This window comes from Neovison vison, chromosome 8 (assembly GCF_020171115.1).
Source record: "Neovison vison isolate M4711 chromosome 8, ASM_NN_V1, whole genome shotgun sequence".
In the NCBI taxonomy this organism is placed as follows: domain Eukaryota; kingdom Metazoa; phylum Chordata; class Mammalia; order Carnivora; family Mustelidae; genus Neogale; species Neogale vison.
The window spans coordinates 20,985,989-21,009,675 of NC_058098.1; the positions used below are offsets into that span (position 1 = coordinate 20,985,989).

The 23,687-nt window shown below is 41.7% G+C and overlaps 1 protein-coding gene across 1 annotated transcript in view; it reads right to left on the reverse strand.

Annotated features, from left to right (window-relative positions):
- The window catches only part of RPRD1B (regulation of nuclear pre-mRNA domain containing 1B), a 53,935-nt gene that overhangs the window by 17,473 nt on the left and 12,775 nt on the right, over window positions 1–23,687 (reverse strand). Inside the window, exons 4-6 of the mRNA XM_044263051.1 lie at window positions 15,087–15,199; window positions 13,159–13,285; window positions 4,465–4,640 (exon numbers count right to left, since the gene is read on the reverse strand). Of these exons, the coding sequence (XP_044118986.1) occupies window positions 4,465–4,640; window positions 13,159–13,285; window positions 15,087–15,199 (416 nt within the window). The remainder of the gene's footprint in view (window positions 1–4,464; window positions 4,641–13,158; window positions 13,286–15,086; window positions 15,200–23,687) is intronic.

A 23,687-nucleotide genomic window follows, 5' to 3' on the forward strand; every position in this document is an offset into this window, starting at 1 on the left:
TATCCAGGCCTCAACGTGCCACTTCATTTTGAGCAAAGAGTGAGGCTGTCTGTCATGGCTGTGCCTTGGTGGCTTTGCTGAGCACACATGCATCTGTATGCACGCTCTGTAAACACTGGGGTACACATACCTACTAAAAGGCGATGCACACTAATGCCCTTTCCTGTGGTCCCTGGTATTCGTGGCACCTAAACGGGGCCTTTGTATTGGCAAATGCACCAGTTAGTGGGCCTCCTGCATGCTTTCTTAAATTCTGCAGCAGAAATTTTAAAAGATCTAAGTAAACAGAAAGAAATCTTGTGTTCATGGATTGGAAGTTAAAAATGTTAAAATGGCAATAGTTCCCAAAACAATCTAGAGATTCAGTGCGATTCCTATGAAGGTTCCAATGACTTTTTTTTCCCCCCCCAGAAATGACAACCAAACACTAAAATGTGAATGAAAATAGCTGATATATTATGGTAGTAAAACAGCGAGTACCTGCTCCTTTTCAATTTTTTCCTCCATTGTTTGTACAAATAGATCTCTGTTCCCTCCCTCTGTTCGAACATTCCCCTTCTCCCCACATGCCCTGATCACTCAGACGAACATACCCACATCGTGCTTTTATCCAAACTGACAAGACAGAAGTCCATCCGACCCATTCTGACATGGTTTATGAGCTTCTAACACACAACTGGAGTAACAGTCACCTCATGTACATGTTACAGTCTACCAGAAACAAACTTTCCCTTTGCTCTAAGATCTGAAGTCTGAAGGATTTTCTGGTGCCTTTGGCCTCACCTTTTTGATTTAGCTTTCTTCTGTACCCTCCAAACTTCTTAAACACTTCGAGGCTACCATTTGTGCTTCCTTCCACATGCCCTCCTTCCCATTTCTAGATTTTCTCACATTCGTGACAAAAGTGTTGCAATAGATTTGAAGCGGCCCCCTTCTAACCATGCCTGGAGTTTAAGGGGAAGGCTGAAGGCCAACATCACTATACGTCCAGAAACAGAGGCAAAAAAACCCAAAAGAATGGGTAAAAAACAAAACCGTCATCTCAAAATGAACCATGGTTCTACTTAAAGGGGGGAAAAGCACAAAAGAGAAAAGCCATAGAAGTTTCTATCAAAAAGTCACCTTTCTTTACCACAAATTAAATCAGACTTGTCAAACCTTTTCACCCAACCACAATAAATAAATAAATAAATAACCACCAAAAACAAAGAAAAAGAGTACATTGACTGATGGAAATTCCATACACAAATATTTATTGAGAAAAATTCCGTTCCTGGCACTCCAAGAGCATAAGACCACAAAGGCCAGCAGACTTCAGAAGATCTGCTGAAGGGTATTACAGGGTTCAGAAACTGCCCATGTGCTTAATAATTCTCTCATATTGTAAATAAACTTCTGACCAAATTAGTGTTGTTATTACTCAGACAGTGAGCTATGATATTCCCCTTACTTCTCACATTCTAGCTCTCCATTCACTGCTGTTTCTCCCCCAGTAGTGTGTGAGCTCCTTGAGGGAAGACAGCACACCTTGCTCATCTTTGGACATCTGGCTGGCACTGGCTGTGTGGACTTTATTCAGGAATAAGCAGCTCCTTAAATAGTAGAGAGTCTGGTTCCCATTGGAGCACTGGGGCACTTCCCTCCCACCGCTTCTGGTTTTTTGTTTTTTTCTTCACACATTTGTCTGCTCCGATCTGGCTTTCCCATTTATAAACATATTTCTCTTCTTCACTTGCGATTTCCTTTTACGAAAAGCCTTTTATTACCTTCCAGGAAGTTAGGATTTGACCTTAAACCACAATCAGAGTGGCCCACTGCCTCCTTAATCTACATTATGTATAATCCCCTGGTTTGCTTTTATGTTCACTGAAGCTGTTCATGACTTCCTTGAGGGCAGAAACACAATCTCTCTCTGTGAGCCGTAACTGCCCCCTCCTACATGCCAGCACCTAAATCATCCTTGGCTCCAAATCATCACATTCCCTATTCCAAAGCTTAGGAGCCACCCAGAAATCAAACATAAGATTCTTAAGTGAAAGACAAAAAGGTATGCTTGTTACATGAAGGAAGAGATGAACTTAAAAAGGGGAGTGAAGAGGGGGGAGGAGGCAAACTTATCTGTTAACAAATTAGAACTTTGGGAAGTAAACAAGCTCTCAAGCAAATTATTACATTTCCAGAGTTCTAAGAATTCCATCTATGTTCATACATTAAAGGTAATGACAGGATTAAAAAACAAAAGATTTCCTTTACACTCTGATATGGCAATTTTAAAACAAGGACTACGAGTGTTACGGTGAATGTTAAAAGGACAAGCATACTTCACGACAGCCCTCCTCAACAAGAGACTGCAAGGCCTGAAGATGATTCATAGTGGTAACGCATCACCTTTCAAGCGGCACATACTTTTCAAGTTTTGCCATCGCCATAAGGGTATGGTAGAGTGAGACCAGTCTGTTCCCGAATAGGAGAGAAAAATCATAAATTCTAGAGAGCAGCCAGCAAACATGGATAAAGAAAAAAACTAGCCAGGGGCGCCTGGGTGGCTCAGTGGGTTAAAGCCTCTGCCTTCAGCTCAGGTCATGATCCCAGGGTCCTGGGATCGAGCCCCGCATCGGGGTCTCTGCTCAGTGGGGAGCCTGCTTCCTCCTCTCTCTCTGTCTGCCTCTCGCCTACTTGTGATCTCTGTTTGTTAAATAAATAAAATCTTTAAAAAAAAAAAAGAAAGGAAAAAACTAGCCAGATCTCAACATCTTACATTGTATCTAGTCTTTTGTTTTTAAACAAGCAAATTTAGCTTCATTTTTACAGTGAATGGTTTTATTCAAGTGGCTAAGTGACATGGTTTGAGAAAAGAAAGGACCTTTAGCTCAGAATCTGTACTTTCCAGCAATGGTAGACTCCTGTTCTGATTCTTAAGCAATGGAACCCCCAATGCCCAGATGAGCAGAGGAATTTGGACTGTAGCTACAGAACAGACCCCAATCTCTGATACATCTCCGTGCTTAATGACCTTTCATAGCATCTCACAAACCACTGGTTCCAAAGAAACCAGAATGATCCCCCAAGAAAACACAGGGAGCCAAGTGTAACTGTGAGGAAGGGAAATAAAGAGTTAATCCACTCTACCAACCCAATCTCCTTCTCAAAGACTCTGTCCTCTATGGTAGCTTGCCACGTTCCACCCAACAACAGCTGCTCATGATAATCAATGTCTGACAGATCAGAGAAAGCCCTTAATGTGTCGCCAAGGGGCAGTTCAACAGATGGCATGGTGACTTACAACCAGAATCATTAATTACACTCTCTTATTAGTCCCGGGGCACAGTGCTGAAAATGCTTCCTCAGTGAAAGATGAGCATTTCAGATAAATGACCGTCTGGTATTGCCTGTGAAACTCCCTGTAGGATCTCTGGTCAGTGTCGATTTCTAAATCTAAGCCATACTACTTCACAACCATTTCCCATCTTCCACTTCCAGACTGGCTCATGAAGTTCCCCCAACCACTACCCAGCCCTGCTCCTGTGATCACTGCAGGTAAGGATAGGGTCAAAAGTGCCCGTCAATGCTTCCCCTCCTCAAGTCGCTAACTGTGTGGAAAGGCAAAGACGGTAATCTCAGCCACAGGACTAGCTCTGTTTCCCTCCCTCTGTGTCAGAGAACATGTTTCTTGAGTACTGGGGTGGGTGGGGAAGGGGGGACTATCCCCTCCTCCGGTACCTACTCTGGTGCTTCCTGTGATATAGAACAGATTCTCTGACTGAAAACTGTCCTGACCCCTGCAACCGCTAGCAGCTTGGGGCAAGCAAAGGTTCCCAAATGTCCACACCGCTGGCTGTGTTACGCAAGCACTGATGTAAAACCACCATGTACTTAATTAAGAAGCCAAATAAATGCAGGGTAAGGAACTAGTTCTAAAGCCCCTCCACAAGGGCATTCAGGCTAATGTCAACTCAGGGTAGAAAGTAGCACCTTCTCAGCAGTTTGAGAAATGGACTCCATAAGCACGACTGCGAAGTTTTAGAACTGACTGCAGACAGAGCTGACAGGCACACTACTTTCTGGCTTTAACCACGGCTTACGAGTCAGAAATTTCAATATAACCTAAAAGGAAGACAATTTTAAGTATTTTCCAAATCCTAACAAAAACACATGCCAACCACCTGTTCTTTTTGTACCTCGGTCTACAATTTTTTTTAAATGTGAGTTCAAACTAAAGTAGTATTAAGATCCTAAATGCTTTAAGGTTTCAATGCTTCTTGCATTCCGGTTTGTTCTTTCTTGCACACACAAAAACAGGACTTGTTTTCAACTCGGTTCAAACGACTACAATATCTGGTGGATCTTCTCATTAGTTTTTAAAAGCCAAAAAAAAAATGTTAACGAAAGCACAAAGAAACCTCTTGCTGTGGACTACAGGAAGGGAAACTTGGGCAGTCTGGGTCTGCCTCGGCAGGTACTCACTTCTAGTTTTTTCTCCTTTTCTGACAGAACATCTTTCTGGTTCTGGGTGTACTCCACCAGCATCCGAGCCAGCTGGCGCCGGTCTTCCAGTTCTGCTGCCAGACGCCCGTTATATTCTGCTAGTAACAGACATGCTTCATCTACCGTTTTTGAAAGACGTTCAGCTGCCTCTTTGTCTATGTACAAATGAGACCAAAAAACAGAGACAATATAGAAATCACATAGGCATGATTGCAAACATTTCTGGGGGAGGCTAACAGTTTCTCTCCCAATGTAGAGAGTCCAAGAATAAGCCAGAACCTGTAGACAAACAATGGATGGGCTGACAGAGAAATCCAAAGGCACTCACTCCTGTTAACAAGACAGGACATCTCTGAATTACCTGATGGGAGGCAATTGTACAAGGAAGGGAATCTTGCAAAGGATTTCTAAATGCCTATTCCTGAAAAAGCTCTACAGACAAAACAAACAGAAAGAAATATTTAAGGTCATAGTAATACATGAAATAATTTTTCCTTGCCTCTGAGAGTTTCGAAAGTGTTTTCATACTATTTTGTTAAGAATCCCTCACATGGGGGCGCCTGGGTGGCTCAGTGGGTTAAGCCGCTGCCTTCGGCTCAGGTCATGATCTCCGGGTCCTGGGATCGAGTCCCGCATCAGGCTCTGCTCAGCAGGGAGCCTGCTTCCTCCTCTCTCTCTCTGCCTGCCTCTCTGCCTACTTGTGACCTCTCTCTGTCAAATAAATAAATAAAATCTTTAAAAAAAAAAAAAAAAAAGAATCCTTCACATGTTCTTCTGAAACACAAAAGCAAGCACTCGTTTCTTGGGTGTGGAAACTAAGACCAAATAAAAGCTATAGGACAGGTTTGATACCATGAGGTTAACAGAGGATTTGGGACTCAAAACCATGTCTGTAAAATGGATCTAAAATGTCTCTAAAATAGGACTCTGCCCCTTATACCATGCAGGTCTTGAACCTGGCCAGGAGCTCTCTTCTTCCATTCAAGAAAATATGGGGTCTGATAAGAACTGACCTTCAAATTCTTTAAACACGACCCACAGTAAGAAACAGCCTTTATGCAAACACATAAAAAGAAACAAAAGTTTCATAAAACAATACTTAACCTTACATGTGCAAAGTGTTCCATCTTCTACTCTGCGTTTGTCTGTCTGTTTTAATTTTCATCATTACTTACCAGACTTATTTCACATCCAATTAATGGGTTGTAACTCACTGTTTGGGAAAAAACTGTGCTGAAGTATCAAAGCATAAGAGAGGATATCCTTGGAAAAGAGGTGAACAAAGCTCAACATTAGGAAATGAGAGGAAGTGACCAAAAAAATGATCTATATTAGAAAAGTAATGAAAAAATTAATTTCATGTGGATCTGGTGAAATTAGAGCTCTAATATGTACATATTATATATATATATATATACATACACACACACAGACACACACACATATACAGTATTTTTAGAAAGGCTTTTAAGGGTCAAAAGAGTAGATCAGTGCTTTGAAACCAAGAGCAAGGGCATCCCATTCCCTCTTGCTCACTCCAAGATTCTGCTGCTGTGACTGTCCCTTGTGACTCCCCACACCTCTCCACTTCCCTCTCTTCCTCCACCAGCACTATCATCAGCATACAAATATGCTGCTCCACCTTCCGTCCACATGTCACTCTCTACCTCCTGCCCATTTCCCTGCCTCCTTTACACAACTCCTCAGGAGAGCTGACCATTTTCCTGGTACCCACCTGGTACCCTGGTATCCACCTACTCTCCTACCACTGTCACTTAACCCACTCCAATCTGACTGCTATGCCCCAAACCATCTAATTAGCTGAATAAATATGTGGGCTTCTATTATGCCCAACATCATTCTAGGCTCTCAGAGCAAAAGGGGACACAAAGGACAAAAATTCTCTGTCCCAAGGAGTTTACATTCTCAGATAAGAAGAGAAACAATATACTACATTTTACTTGTTCATCAGCTGAAGATCAGAATTCTAGAGAGAAAAAAAAAAAGGCAGATGAGAAAGCATGGGGCGTTCAGAGGGAGAACTGGACTTTTAAATGTGGTGGTCAGGATAAGCTTCCCTGAGATGGTATGTAAACCAAGGCCTGGAAAAAGTGAGAACAAGCCACATGAATGTGACTATCTGGGGAAGATCATTCCAAGCAGAGGAAATAGCAAGTACAAAGCCCTAGAAGGGGAAAGTGCCTGGCAAGGAGCCCATATAACTGGAGTGCTCTGAGTACTGACTTCCATTTGAACAGATCACTCTGGTCATTCTAGTTATGTGAAGAACAGAGTGATGGCTAGGGGTCATTTGGGGAAATAAGGAGGAAGCAGGGAGACCAAAGAGGAAACGACTGCAATAATCCCAGTGAAGATGCTGGTGACTTGCGCCAGGTAGTAGCAGTGGAAGTGGTGACCATATCAGACACTGGGGTCAGATACTGGTTTGGGTCCTGATCAACAGGAATGATGAGGGGCTCATCTACCGATAAGGGGAAGACCATGAGAGCAATGCATTTTGGAGAGAAGATGACAAGTTTGGTTTCAGACAGGGCGAGTACGAAATGGTTTTTGAGGCAACCAACTATTAACACTGAGCAGAAGGCTAGATGTAGGAGTCTCAAGTTCAAATGACAAGTCAACAACAGAGATATAAATGGGGGAATTATTAGCCTAAAAATTATTTAAAGTTATCAACCTGGATAAGAGGAACTGTCAGTGAAACTAACTAGAGGAGAGCACTGAATACTAAACATTAAGAGGTAACAGAGGAGTGAAGAAACTAGCCAAGGAGACTACAGAGCCACAGCCAGAGGGCGGTGAGGAAAGCAGGAAAGAGCTCTACTTTCCTGCCGCTGCCGCTGCTGCAACAGATTTATCACGAGTTAAGTGGCTGAAAATAACACAAATGTATTATCTTAGTATTTATTATCATGGCCTCTTCCTCCACCTTCAAAATGCATCTCAGCAAAGACTGTTTCCAGGGTTCTATCTCCTTCTCTACTACTGTCCTTTGGCCTCCCTCTCAGAAGGACCCTGTGACTAGACGGGACCCTCCTGAATCATCCAGGATACTCCTCCCCACCTCAAGATCTGTAACTTCATCACACCTGTAAGGACCCTACTGCCATGGAAGATTACACACTCACGGGTTCTGCGGATTAGGACACAGATGTCTGGGTTGGTCAGGGTGTTTTTATTCTGTCTACTGCACCAAATCAGAAGAAATGACCAACTGGGCCAAATGCTACTAAGATCAAGCCACGACAACCACAAGTAAATACTGGGTAAAATTCACCCCCGAACTGGCAACATGGAAGGAAATCATCAACAACACTGATCAGAGCAGCTTCAGTAAAGTGGAACCAAAAGAGAATGGGAAGAGGGGAAAGGGAGACAAATAAGCACAGGCAATCTATTTAGAATCTTTTATTACAAAGAACAGAGAAATAAGGCAGTAACTAGAGGAACATACGGGTCAAGAAAAAAAGTTTTTCCCATGTGGGAAGAAAAGTACGTGTTTTTGTGCTGTGCAGCAGGAGCCAGTAGAGGGAAAACATGGACAACTGCTGGAGCACTGTCCTGGAGCAATGAGAAGGAAAAGGGCTGACAAACAGGCAGGGGGCTGGTTTAGAAAATGGCACGTTCCCCCACAGAAGTGGGAAGAAAAGTCAGCTTATGGGTGGTTACTTGTTTTCCCAGCCACACCCACCTGTGCGAGTGCAGGAAAGAACAGAGGCAAAGCTGGATTTAGGAAAGGTGGCCAAGGGAGGAAACTAAGTTGTTATTAAATGGGTATAAAGTTTTAGTTTTGCAAGACAAAAAGAGTTCTGGAAATTGGCTGCATAATAATGTTAATGTGCTTAGAGCTTCTGAAGTGTACACTTAAAAATGGTCAAAAATTGTAAATTAGGTGTTATTTTATTGCAATTAAAAATCAAAATAAATTTTTTTATTAATTAAAAAAATGGGGCGCCTGTGTGGCTCAGTTGGTTAAGGTCCAACTCCTGATACAGGTCATCATCTCAGGGTCATGGGATCAAGCCTTACATCGGGCTCATTGGGGAGTTTGCTTGAAATCCTCTCTCCCGAACAGACCCATAACCAGTAAGGAGATTGAAACAGTCATTAAAAATCTCCAAACAAACAAAAGCCCGGGGCCAGACGGCTTCCCGGGGGAATTCTACCAAACATTTAAAGAAGAACTAATTCCTATTCTCCTGAAACTGTTCCAAAAAATAGAAATGGAAGGAAAACTCCCAAACTCATTTTATGAGGCCAGCATCACCTTGATCCCAAAACCAGACAAGGATCCCATCAAAAAAGAGAGCTATAGACCAATATCCTTGATGAACACAGATGCAAAAATTCTCACCAAAATACTAGCCAATAGGATTCAACAGTACATTAAAAGGATTATTCACCACGACCAAGTGGGATTTATCCCAGGGCTGCAAGGTTGGTTCAACATCTGCAAATCAGTCAATGTGATACAACACATCAATAAAAGAAAGAACAAGAACCATATGATACTCTCAATAGATGCTGAAAAAGCATTTGACAAAGTACAGCATCCCTTCCTGATCAAAACCCTTCAGTGTGTAGGGATAGAGGGCACATACCTCAATATCATCAAAGCCATCTATGAAAAACCCACTGCAAATATCATTCTCAATGGAGAAAAACTGAAAGCTTTTCCACTAAGGTCAGGAACACGGCAGGGATGTCCATTATCACCACTGCTATTCAACATAGTACTAGAAGTCCTAGCCTCAGCAATCAGACAACAAAAGGAAATTAAAGGCATCCAAATCGGCAAAGAAGAAGTCAAATTATCACTCTTCGCAGATGATATGATACTCTATGTGGAAAACCCAAAAGACTCCACTCCAAAACTGTTAGAACTTATACAGGAATTCAGTAAAGTGTCAGGATATAAGATCAATGCACAGAAATCAGTTGCATTTCTCTACACCAACAACAAGACAGAAGAAAGAGAAATTAAGGAGTCAATCCCATTTACAATTGCACCCCAAACCATAAGATACCTAGGAATAAACCTAACCAAAGAGGCTAAGAATCTATACTCAGAAAACTATAAAGTACTCATGAAAGAAATTGAGGAAGACACAAAGAAATGGAAAAATGTTCCATGCTCCTGGATTGGAAGAATAAATATTGTGAAAATGTCTATGCTACCTAAAGCAATCTACACATTTAATGCAATTCCTATCAAAGTACCATCCATCTTTTTCAAAGAAATGGAACAAATAATTTTAAAATTTATATGGAACCAGAAAAGACCTCGAATAGCCAAAGGGATATTGAAAAAGAAAGCCAAAGTTGGTGGCATCACAATTCCGGACTTCAAGCTTTATTACAAAGCTGTCATCATCAAGACAGCATGGTACTGGCACAAAAACAGACACATAGACCAATGGAACAGAATAGAGAGCCCAGAAATAGACCCTCAACTCTATGGTCAACTAATCTTCGACAAAGCAGGAAAGAATGTCCAATGGAAAAAAGACAGCCTCTTCAATAAATGGTGTTGGGAAACTTGGACAGCCACGTGCAGAAAAATGAAATTGGACCATTTCCTTACACCACACACAAAAATAGATTCAAAATGGATTAAGGACCTCAATGTGAGAAAGGAATCCATCAAAATCCTTGAGGAGAACACAGGCAGCAACCTCTTCGACCTCAGCCGCAGCAACATCTTCCTAGGAACATCGCCAAAGGCAAGGGAAGCAAGGGCAAAAATGAACTTTTGGGATTTCATCAAAATCAAAAGCTTTTGCACAGCAAAGGAAACAGTTAACAAAATCAAAAGACAACTGACAGAATGGGAGAAGATATTTGCAAACGACATATCAGATAAAGGACTAGTGTCCAAAATCTATAAAGAACTTAACAAACTCAACACCCAAAGAACAAATAATCCAATCAAGAAATGGGCAGAGGACATGAACAGACGTTTCTGCAAAGAAGACATCCAGATGGCCAACAGACACATGAAAAAGTGCTCCATATCACTCGGCATCAGGGAAATACAAATCAAAACCACAATGAGATATCACCTCACACCAGTCAGAATGGCTAAAATCAACAAGTCAGGAAATGACAGATGCTGGCGAGGATGCGGAGAAAGGGGAACCCTCCTACGCTGTTGGTGGGAATGCAAGCTGGTGCAACCACTCTGGAAAACAGCATGGAGGTTCCTCAGAATGTTGAAAATAGAACTGCCCTATGACCCAGCAATTGCACAACTGGGAATTTACCCTAAAGATACAAACGTAGTGATCCAAAGGGGCACGTGCACCCGAATGTTTATAGCAGCAATGTCCACAATAGCCAAACTATGGAAAGAACCTAGATGTCCATCAACAGATGAATGGATCAAGAAGATGTGGTATATATACACAATGGAATACTATGCAGCCATCAAAAGAAACGAAATCTTGCCATTTGCGACAACATGGATGGAACTAGAGTGTATCATGCTTAGCGAAATAAGTCAAGCGGAGAAAGACAACTATCATATGATCTCCCTGATATGAGGGAGTGGTGATGCAACATGGGGGCTTAAGTGGGTAGGAGAAGAATCCATGAAACAAGATGGGATAGGGAGGGAGACAAACCACAAGTGACTCTTAATCTCATGAAACAAACTGTGGGTTGCTGGGGGGAGGGGGGTTGGGAGAAGGGGGTAGGGTTATGGACATTGGGGAGGGTATGTGCTTTTGGGTAAATTGGAAGGGGAGATAAACCATGAGAGACTATGGACTCTGAAAAACAATCTGAGGGGTTTGAAGTGGCGGGGGGGTGGGAGGTTGGGGTACCAGGTGGTGGGTATTATAGAGGGCACAGCTTGCATGGAGCACTGGGTGTGGTGAAAAAATAATGAATACTGTTTTTCTGAAAATAAATAAATTGGAAAAAAAAAAAAAAAAGAAAGAAATCCTCTCTCCCTCTTCCTTTGCCCCAGACCCCCCATGCCTCCCCCTGCACTTACTCTCTCGCTCGCAAATAAATAAGTAGACCTTAAAAAAAAAGAAAAAAGCCTATGAGACATGAGACCTTTAGGTCAGTGAAAACAGATAAATAAAATCACATAAATTACTAGCTTTTTGTTAATTTGCTCCCAACTTTTACAGACTATAATTCTGATAGTAAGAATAAATGAGTTGATCACTATAAAAAAAAAAAAAAACAAACAAAAACCTCAAAAGTTGGACCTAGCCAAGAGAAAAGCTGGAGTTTTGCCAGAAGACTACAGTGAAGAGGAAAGAGGAAAAACAGAGACTGAAGGCGTATGTAAGGGAGCGATTATAAAGACTCTGTGCTAAGTAGAGAAGAAAGTAGGGCCGGAGGGAAGTGGAGGCTGAGAAAAGGTGGAAGGACTGACAGACAGTAGGGTCCAACTGCCAGAGCTGGGGAAGGAAGAGTGAGCCCAGATGCTGCCTGTAGAATCTAGACTGCCTCCGAGTTGTGTCCTGCAGCTAAGCATGCTCCTAACCTGAAGTCTTTACTCGGCCTGTACCCTCTGTCTGGGTGGCACTTGCTTCCCTCAGATATCCTCACGGCTTGCTTCCTAATCTTGGGGGCCTCTGATCAAAGGTCATCTCATCAGAAAGGTTTTCCCCAACCACCTTTAAAATACAGGTGTGCCTCGGAGGTATTGCAGGTTCAGTTCCAGACCACTGCAATAAAACAAATGTCACAATAAAGGAATCAAATGAGCTTTTTGGTTTCCCAATGCATACAGAAGTTATGGTTACACTATACCGTTCTACTAAGTGTGCTAGAGCACTGTGTCTAAAAATAAAAAAGTATACACTGTAATAAAAAAATACTTTGTTGCTAAAAGATGCTAACTATCACCTGAACTTTCAGTGAGTCCTAATCACTTATCACAGACCACTGTAAGGAATATAGTAGAAAAGTCTGAAATATTGCAAGAATTACCAAAATGGGATACAGAAACATGAAGTGATCAAATGCCGTGAAGAAAATGGAGACGACAATCTTGCCCGAAGACACCTAACCTCTCAAAAGCCTCAATTTCCTTCTATGAAATATGGGGATATACAGTCAGGGACCTCAAAAGGTTATCACAAAGAGAAGTATCTGACACAGAGCATTCTCTATGAATACTAGCTCGTGCTTCACTCCTTCCTTTCAATTTCCCATGCATATAGCGGGAATAATGTCACGTGTCCCTCCTTGTTTAACTGGCAGTGATCATCAAGAGGGCAAAATGACATGACTAACAATATACACCTGGCATTCTTGGCATTATACACACTGTCATCTATGGGGTGTGTCTGTGTGCGGTGTATAGATCACAAGGCACTGAATTTTAAGTTTTGTTAGTAAGAGGATCATGAATTTAATGTCTTCTCTCCTGTCCCCCAACTCACATACACAGTTTGCCCTGTGTTTTCAACAGACCTTACTTAAGAGTGCCACAGGTTGTGGCATGCTGCATTCTGCTTAGTTCCTAGAATCACTACTCAAGCATGGACTGTTTCAACAGCTACGCTGTTTGCAAAACCCAATACCACACTGAAGAAATCTGTATCTGCAGATACAAGCATGACCTAGGGTTTGATGCATTAGAGAAATGTCCCTCTTCCTTCACCTTTCGACAGAACTCCACCTTCTCACCTGTTATTTTTTCCAAAAGAGAAACATCCTGCACTTCCTGAGGCAAAGACGCAATCTTCTGCCGGACAGTAGCATCCCCTGATGCAGCATTTTCCAGGTCCTGCAAAGCTTTGATCAGTTCCTCAGTCTGTACAAAAAAAGCACAAACAACACGGTCCATTAAGACATACGGGATTTAAAGAAAGGTAGCCAGAATTAAACAGAAAAAAAAACAACTGTTCCTGACATTTACAAAAACACTGTGCTCGGTACCAGTCTATACTGAGGTCAGTGGTTAGACTGGACAATGGATTCTAAGAGAATGTACACAGTTAATTTTTCTAAGTCGATAGCAGAGCATGAAGAAATTCTACATAACCTGGAAAAAACCCAAAAAACCAAAAAATCCAAGCTTTCTAAAGGAGCATGTTTTTGACAACTTAAAAAAAAAAAAAAAGAGCCTGGTTCATACTGCTTAGTTTCAAATAATGTTATGATTCCTAATACAGAATGGTCTGGTCTCCAGTATAGCATAAAGGCGTGTGTACCAGATGTTGGACAACTGTGTGCTGATTAAATGAAATGACAATGCCTACTTCAATTCTTTCTTGGATTTGTTTTACAAAATGAGTGTCACAAAGATGACAGTTTCCATTTTGGCAGCCACTCCCCAACTTAAATGTGTCAAACTCATTAATTACAAACAAAGGGGAAAAAGACAAAGAAAAGAGCAAACCAAGAACGCATACTTTGTACACTAAAAGGATAATTTTAAATCATCAGAAAACAGGATGCCTGGATGGTTCAGTCGGTTAAGCATCTGACTTCAGCTCATCATGATCCCAGGGTCCTGAGATCAAGTCCCACAGAGGACTCCCTGCTCAGCAGGGAATCTGCTTCTTGCTCTCCCGCTGCCTGCCACTCCCCCTGCTTGTGCTTGCTCACTCTCTCTGACAAACAAAAAAATATGAAATTTTAAAAAAATCAGAAAACAATGAGTGCTGACAGGTTCGCCAGCTGATCGTGACCCAGGAGGAAATAAGTGGCAATGTAGACAGTAGTCCAATTACTCTAAAAGTTAGTAATTCAGGCTGGCCCCCTGGGAGGTTTTTAAATGCAAAGCTATATGGCCTAACACTGTTTTCACTTAACCCCCCATCTCATTTGACATTTTAACATAACACAAACCAGAAATGCTTCCTATTTACATAGGCCTTAGCCACACCTATGTTTGATAAAGTAAAACTTTTAGCCAAAATGAGAGGCCAAGTAACTCAGTCAACAGCAGTCTCTGAGTTCTGTCACACCCAGAGTCAAATTAAGACACTGGGCAAGTTATTTAATATCTTCTTGAGTCTCACTTTCTTTGACAGTAAGTAAAATAAGTTAAGTAAATAAGTAAATAAATAAGTAACAAAAATTAACCAATCACACAGAGGTCATGGGCCAATTTATATGAAGGGCTAAACAATGCAAATATATAATCAAAAACTCATCTCTATTTTAATACTTAAATAGGTGATTGTGTAGCAAATTTGTTATAGCCACACAGACTATCCTAGAAACTAATGAGCTGTCTACTTATATAAAATAACCATACTCCAGGAGAAAAGCCATGGCAGAGGGCATTCAAATATCTTTGTAGCATTATCTACCCTTTCAAAAATATCTACTTTTTTGAAAGTATTTTCAAGTCCTAGGAGTGAAACAAAACCAAGTCCAAATACTGTAAAACACATAAATCCATCCAGACTCATGGCATGCAAAGACAAAGGCGAGCCTGCGGTCTGGCAAGCTTTACTGGGTGGATCTTGTGTCCAGTTGCCCTAAGAGCGGCCCTCTGGTGGTTCCATACTGTTGGTCCCTGGCGCCACCCTGTGGCCGTAATCTTCAACGAGCGGTCCCTCCACCAAGCCACTGTGTCCTCCTTTCTGGGAGTTCTGACATACCAAGAGGGGTCCTGCAGAAGGATCTTGGGGAGAGTAGCTTCCAGGGTAGTCATCATCCTCCTCGTCTTGTATCTGCTGAAAAGTTCGCTTCAGAGATTTCTTCTCCTCTGTTGCTAGAGGTAAGGAAAAGGGCACAAAATTTGGGTTACGAGGGACCGTGCAGGGAGGAGTCAAATGCTATACACAATGGGCCACATGCAAAAAAAAAGGGCAAAGGGGTGTACATTTCCAAAGATGGCTTAATGTTAGCCTAGACGCTAGTTATTTTAAATTGATCGTAGTTCCCTACATTACTGAAGAGTCAAAAAATGGTCTCAGGTCTGTCATCTCGGATTGACTCACTGGTAAAATACTACCAAAAGCCATCATCTAAAAATGAAACTTACCAAACTTAATACATTTAAGTAAAAAGCTTATCTCTTGAAAATATAAGTTAACAAGAGACTCAAAGTGGTAAGAAACCCTTGAGACAATATAATGAAGCAAGCCAATGTAGGGAGGGTGCGTAGAAAATATACTGCATATAAAATAAAACGCTATACACTCTGCAAGATATGTCAAAAAGTAAAAACAGGTCTTCCTCACTTTTCTAAAGCTTGCTTTTATGAAAGACCTACAGTAATAGTACCGGTTTTCACTAACCAAAAGAAATTCAAAGAGGATTTTCGCTTTCACAAAGAAAGGCACAAAGCGCAAACAGCGGTCAGCATGTGTGCTGCAGGGAGTGGCGATGGAGGCGGCAGGCAGGCACCCCACGCGGCCGCTGCGGCCCTGCGAGCTCCTTCCCAGCGACTACACTCAGCATCTCAGCATCAGGCCACCAGAGCTCTGAGCTGTATCCATGAGCATCTATGCTTTATCTCGATTTATTTTGTGCATCTGTTAGAAAGATGTGGCCTAAGGCATCAGAAAAGCCTGAGAGAGGTTATTTTTGGGTTTGGGAATGCTCAAAAATTTTTCCATATAAATTAATGGTAACTGCTTCTTCACTCTATGCCATTTCAGCTTAGGAGATGTTTCATAGGAATGGTCTGATTTCAGATAGCAGGGAAAACCCGAGGTAGAGAGAGATCTATCAATAAAATTATGTCAGAAATTCCACACATTGTTTCCTTTAAACTCTCCCTTTAAAAATAAAACTAACCTTATTTTATCTTAAAATTAAAGATAACCATTGCTGAGAAATATGACTGATACAATTCAGAGAAGTTACTTAAGTCGCTATTTTAAAATTAACCACTTCTGAGGCAAACCGTTTACATTAATTATTTGTATTGTATGTTTTTAAATGGCTATGAAAATGTGCCCATTCCAAAACCGTTCCTTTTGTATCAAATTGGACAATACAGGGGCACCTGGGTGGCTCAGTTGTTAAGCATCTGCCTTCGGCTTAGGTCCTGATACTCCTGGGATCGAGGCCCGCATGGGCTCTCTGCTCAGCTGGAAACCTGCTTCTCCCTCTCCCACTCCCCCTGCTTGTGTTCCCTCTCTCGCTGTGTATCTCTCTGTGATAAAAATAAAATCTTAAAAACAACAACAACAACAACAACTGGCCAATACAAAATAAATGCCAAACATCTGTGGGACATAAGTCTAAATGACACAGTTAGGCTTAGGAAGTAAAGAAACGATGGTAACGTGTGGCAGGCACGGCAACAGTTCTGTGCAACTGAGATACGGCATCTCCAGCTTTGCAGGTGAGAAAATGGAGGCCCGAGAAGTTCAAAACTCATCTAAAGGCAGGACTTTCAAAATCTGTAGTCAAATTCCTCAGCAGCACAGACTCTCTCATCTGTCAAAGGAGGAGTCACCATGCACCTGCCTCTGAAACTCTGAGTTATAAACAGAATAATGTACACTTTTTTTTTAAAGATTTTATTTATTTGACAGAGAGAGATCACAAGTAGGCAGACAGGCAGGCAGAGAGAGAGGAGGAAGCAGGCTCCCCGCTGAGCAGAGAGCCCGATGCGGGACTCGATCCCAGGACCCTGAGATCATGACCCGAGCCAAAGGCAGCGGCTTAACCCACTGAGCCACCCAGGCGCCCTAACGTACACTTCTTAATTAAACATTTTCTCCTGGAACCAAGGATGTAGTTCCTGTTCCTACCTTACACATTAACTGACCAAACTGCTTGACGTGAAAGCCAAGTCAGTACTTCGGTTCTTATTTTTTCTTAGTGCTTTGTTCCTCTGTTCCACTAAATAAAGGAAAACAGCAACATTTGCATCAAGGCAGCCCTCACTTTGTGAGATTCTAGTATGCACAGATTTGTCACCAAGGTTGAAACAACACCAGTCCCCCAACACCTTGGTTCAAATTGCAGTTACGGTGGCATATTCACTCTGAGTAACTGCATGAAGGACAAACTTTGCTGCTAACTTCACTCCACAAATCACTGCGTAAATAATAGAAATGCATCACGATCAGTGACCACATCACGCCGTTCAGGTCACTGGATGGTCACTGCACAGCTGTTATTTCAGTTCACAAGTAAACAGCAAAGTGGTTGTGTTGTCTCCCAGGGATCAAATTCACATGACATTTCATTAAAATGAATAATCAGAACAGGGAATTGAGTGAAAATGACAAAGATGAAAGAGGAGCCCAGAAACTAAAACTAAAGCTTATGTTAGAAGTGAATGGAATATAAAGGGAGCTGCAGAAGACTTGGGGGGCTGCGGGGACACCGGCTTGCCACCCGTTCCCAGAAACTCTAGGTCCCCAGGCAGAATCACCTGGTGAAAGCCAACTTAGCAACATAAGAAATCGGTTGTGATGACAAGGACGACCGTGTCCCGAGGAAGTGATACTGACACAACTCTTCACATTATAGGAACTCTCCAACATACCTCCTGACACAGAGAGCACGAAGGGTAAACCACTGAAAGCCGATCCAAACATCCAGGATGCTTGCTCCGTACCATGGATTACACAAGAAGGCAAGCTCTGGTCAAACTCCTATCGTGCAGTTCATTTCAAAGAATAAAGCACTTTAATTCTCAAAGTTTCTAACGTTTTATGTTCTAGCATGCTAGGTAATGATCAGTGTTGCTATCTTTTTTGTTCCCTATAGATTTGTAATCAACCATGAGTTTTCAATTCTCTAATAAAAAAAATTTTTTAAATCATGGAACAATCGTAACTCTTCCCCTCGATTATTAAGATCATTTTGCATGGTTTCGGCCTACATAGTCATTTTTACAGTCCTGCGCTATGCAAAACAAAGACTGCTATATTTGTAGAACAGAAAATCTAACAGTATATAATTTGCATACGAAATATCTACCAGTACTTAGCACCACACTAGCTGCCTAATTAATGTGCAGTGTGTGTGGTATGACCCTCACTGACACTTAACCACCATAAAGCATCAGAGTGGCAATGTGTTAGGAGTAGCCACTAAAATATAAGCACGTAAGTGAAAACAATTTTTTAATATTTTTGGTCCATTTCCAAGCACCCAGAACAATGCTTATGAAATAACTGTTAAATACACTAAAGAAGGTAGAAAATTACAAAACTTGAATCCTTCAGTTTCAAACTCTCATACAGAAGCTATTATATATAAAAACCACATAGCACTTAACACCTCAGGACCCGCAGAATCACTGAATTTGGGCAGTGGAAGGCCTTAGACAGACCTACGTTGTTGCTTTCCTTTATGAGCATATATCCAGGCCCACAAGCTGCAGTTTGTCCAAAGTCAAGGAGCTCATCAGTCTACGTCTGGGCCCTATAGCCAAAGTCACCCATCCCCTAAACGGGAGTACTTTTTACCACTTCGTACTGGCACTCACTCATGGCATTACAAGACTGAAATCAAACTAATGAAAATAATGCAGGCCCATTTCTGTCTTGGCCATCCTGATGGAAGCGGGTGTAATAAGAGATAACCACCATCATCCTACTTCAGTTCTCTCCTATTTCCACTGGAAATGAATTATTCATCATTTTCTTCATAAGGCTTCTCCTTTCCTGAGCTACCTACCTACTTAACACTATGAACACTTCCACTGGCCCCATCTTCCAAATACAATGCCTTGGAGACCACCAGAATCTCTCCTAAAGTCCCAACTTCCAGCAGATTCTACACTTCTGAGATGTAGCTTACAGATCTCTCCTCTCTGTTCCTTCCCATCACCTCTTATCAGAAATGTGCCCTTTTCCATGCCTTATGCAGACCACTGTCCCAACCGGTCTCCCTGACGCTAGTCACTCCTTTTCCAACTTAGCCTACACTCTTAAGGAATGAATCGCCCGCAGGCCTCTACTCAAAAACCCAGAATGGCCTCTCGTGATTTTACAAGGTCCAGCTATGCTCAAAGCACACCCGTGGTTAACAGCAGCAGTATCTTGAGCCAGCATCTTCCTCTACTCCTGCAGCACCCGGCCCTGCTGTGCTGTATGGCGCCAGCAGGCACATGCCTTACCTCTCCGATTGAAACATTAAGTATCTTATTTCTTTGTATCCTTAGAATACCTAGAAAAGTGTCATTAGGCCTGAGTTGGAAATTTCTTGAAAGCAAAGGTGGCACAGAGTCTGGAAAATACCAGCGCTATACCAAAAATGACCATATGCCTCCATTTACACAAACAGGACAGCCTGCTCTGTTAACTATCCCCTGACTCATTTGTACAAAGTCAGCAATTATAATGGCCAGCATTCTCAATCTAGTCAGGCAGCTATTAAAAATAGCCGAGGAAGTCTGTCAATCCCACTTCTATCACTCAATTTAAGATAAGGTACCCTCCCACTATCATTTCAGCTTCTGCCCATACCATTTACACTTGCTTCTTGACTCAACCACTCGGTTTATAGTCTGCTTATAAATTACAGGTGGCCCCAGTCTGCCTGTCCTCATATTGTACACTCTCTACTCTATCCTCCAACCTGTTCCTGTGTCTCTAGCGGTCTTATACTCAGCTAACATGCAAGTAATCCTGGTTCCCTAAGCATTTCTAATATGCCTCTTGGATACCTTGGAATTTCAGACACTACAGCAGACTATAAAATTAACTTTGAGGCAAAAAGTTGGCCTGAAGGTTCCTGAACACTTTAGAAAATGCAGCCATCTACTTGTAAAGCTAGGTCTTTCAAGGAATCCATTTGAAATTTTCTGGGATTAAAAAAAGAACAAACAAATAAATAAAAATTAAAAAAAAAAAAAACAGAAAAACCCCAATACCCACAGGTTTTATATTACTTTTATTAATGAGAAACGAATCAGGAAATATTGTTTGCAATAGCTCCTGCATTCTTTGTTCTCTCTCTGCCAAATAAAGGCAACTGTAAAACAGAACACATTAAACTTTACTCACGGAAAGAGAGAGCCCTGCAGCCAAGGTCTGATGCTCGATGTACCGTTCTGAAAGCATTCCACCAGTATCATCTCAAACTGAGTGCCCAGCGCCAGCACCAGACTTAAACCTGGGGAAGCTGGGCCTAGAGCTTGTGCACTTAACCACTATGTGAGCTAATCTTGCACAAAATCTGGCGGACTAAAAATTCTAACAACCCTCCTCCTACGTTTGCCACTGGATCATTGAAAAACTCAGAATACTGAATATTAGAAACAGGCAATAGGGCTCAAATAAAAGTCGTATCACCACTTCATTAATAACATTTACCCATGTTATCTCAAGTAATCTTAGGACAACACTGTGAGGTGTTATTACTAATAGCCATATGGCACAGTGAAGAACCTGAAGCTCAGGGAGATCTAATGCTATGCCCAAGGTCACACAGCTTAGAAGTGACAGAGCTGGGATTCATCCTCTGAAACCTGGTTTCAAACCCCTGCTTGGAAGAGTTTAAGTATACTAAGGCCCAGGAAAGCTGGGTGACCTGCTCATGAATTCATACCCTAATTCAAATCTACTGAATCCATGTGCTTCCAGGAAAAAAATACGGTGTGAAGAGCACAGGCTTTAAAGTCATATAGACCAGAATATGAATTCTCCACTTATTAATTGTATCTATTTGGACAAAATTAACTATACCTTTTTGAGCCTTAGTATCTTCATCTGAAATACGAAAATAATACCAAATTCATAGAGGAGTTGTAAGAATCTAAAATAAATTAACATGAAAAGCAGCCAACTGACAGGCTGGAACATAATAGGTGCTCAATAAATGCTATTTCCTTTGCATCTACCTTTCTTTTCTAAATCCTTCTACAACGTAGGATACTGTGTCACTCACGTATGACTTAAGTAAATAATGAAATTCCATTCAGTCCAGTGACAGCACGAGTGTGCCCAAGAACAGACAACTTAGGAATCCTGGGTCCTATACAAGGGGAAATGGGTACGTACACCCAAGTTCCAGTTTTCTAAAACAGTATTTTTAAGCTCGTTTACTCTCTACTGTCAAAGTTCCACAAGAAAATTTTTATTTCAAAGATAAATTCTAGAGTTGTCTCAAGACAAAGAAATATCCATGAGTCAAACCTGAAATATAAAAGGACTATATAATTTTAGAAATAAACTTCTGGAGAACTCATCAATATTGTCAAAGGACTGAGGTAAAATATTATGGTAACTCAGGTCCAAAGAAGATGGTGAGGAGACAGATGGAATTAGCTCAGACTAACACACATGTTGGAACCTTTGGTATATGTTTCCATCTTTACAGCAGAGGATAGAGAAATCACCTTAGATCAGCTTTATCCTCCACACAGAGGAATACTGCCTCAATGGCTGTTAATGTCTAGGTGCTCAAAAAAATCAGAAACCCAATGGAGCTATTTTCAAATCTACCACTGCCACAAACTCCCCAAATTGCCAGACTGCTCCCGAGGGGCGAAACTATTTCCCTACCCTCTGCTCAGTCCTATAGCAACTAGCATAGCCACTTACTCAAAGCACATGTTTGGCAAATGCTTGTCGAATTGAAATTCAACACTTAGCTTCCAACATTGTCTTTCAGAGTTCCCCTACCTGCCCAAAGGTGTTTTAAAAAATCAGCACTGTTTACCAATGAAGTCTCAGAGTACAGAATGCTGAATAATTCTCCAACATTGTCCAGAACACCTCCAAAAGATACAATACAAACACGACCAGAATCCAAAGTAGGGAACACCTTGCTTTTCAGAAGCTACATCCAGAGTGACTTCAAAACTGTTTCCCATCAACTCTAAGTAAAAACAATGACCTACAGGGGCGCCTGGGTGGCTCAGTGGATTAAAGCTTCTGCCTTCGGCTCAGGTCATGATCCCAGAGTCCTGAGATCGAGCCCCACATCAGGCTGTCTGCTCAGCAGGGAACCTGTTTCCCTTCCTTTCTCTGCCTGCCTCTCTGTCTACTTGTGATCTCTGTCTGTCAAATAAATAAATAATTTTAAAAAAACAAAAAAAAACCCAATGACCTACAGGGGCACCTGGGTGGCTCAGTGGGTTAAGCCACTGCCTTCGGCTCAGGTCATGATCTCAGGGTCCTGGGATGGAGCCCTGCATTGGGCTCTCTGCTCAGCAGGGAGCCTGCTTCCCCCTGCCTCTCTGCCTACTTGTGATCTCTCTCTCTGTCAAATAAATAAATAAAATCTTTAAAAACAAAAACAAACAAACAAACAAAAAAAAACAATGACCTACAGTTGAAAGCACTTATGTCCTTCTTACAAAGCCTCTAACTTGTAGTTTTACGGGAAAGTTGCCCCATCTTAAAATGCATGTAAACTCAGACCTGGAAGATCTCACGAAAGGTACAAAATAAAGGGTTGCTGAATGAGTGATATTATCAGGTAAACTAACCATGGTTAAATGCCATAGCAGAGGCATATACAAAGTACCAGAGGAACATGGAGGGAAGGGCTACACGTGCCTAGACAAGGGAAAACGACAAAATGAGAAGAGCATTCCTAAAGACTGAGTTCACCACGCAGTGAAAACAGCAGAGGACATTTCAGGCAGAGGTAACACCAGATGCAAAGGAAGAGGTACCCTGAGAGCACCCAGAAAGGAAACTGCTGGGTATGGCCAAAGACCATAGCATATGTGAAGAAATGGAAGAAGAATCTGGAAAAGTAAATGAGTTCTGATTACAGATGATCCTAAGTACTACCTTAGTACTTAGACTTATCCTTCCAGACAATGAGTTCGTGTGCAGTCAGATCAAATCTGTAGCTCAGAAACACATCATGCCAACTAGAATTAAACCGCACAACTAACCACAAACCCACAAACCAAATAATGTTTGATCTGACTCCTCTTTAAAGAAAAAGCAGCTCTTAAGAGGACTCCGTGAGGTTCACACACATACATGTACATACTTCTAGAGGATATTCTGGGTTCAGTAAAGACCAAAATCAATTACAGACAGCAAGCTGACAAACATCAAAAGCATGTTCCAAAACCACACCGATATTTATTGAAACCAGGCTCTAAAAGGGCTAAGGGACATATTCAAGACCCCAGAGTGGTCAGTGGTAGGGCCAGGGCAAAATCTTAGTCCAAGGTGCCTCCTAGTTCCCCAAAACTAAACAATGTTGTTGTTCCTTTCCCTTGTGCAAGGAAACTCTCTGCCAAGGCAGAAGAGAGCCACAGAGAATACACAGCAAAGTTAAGGGTGTGAGATGATGGATAGCATGAATACTAGAACCAG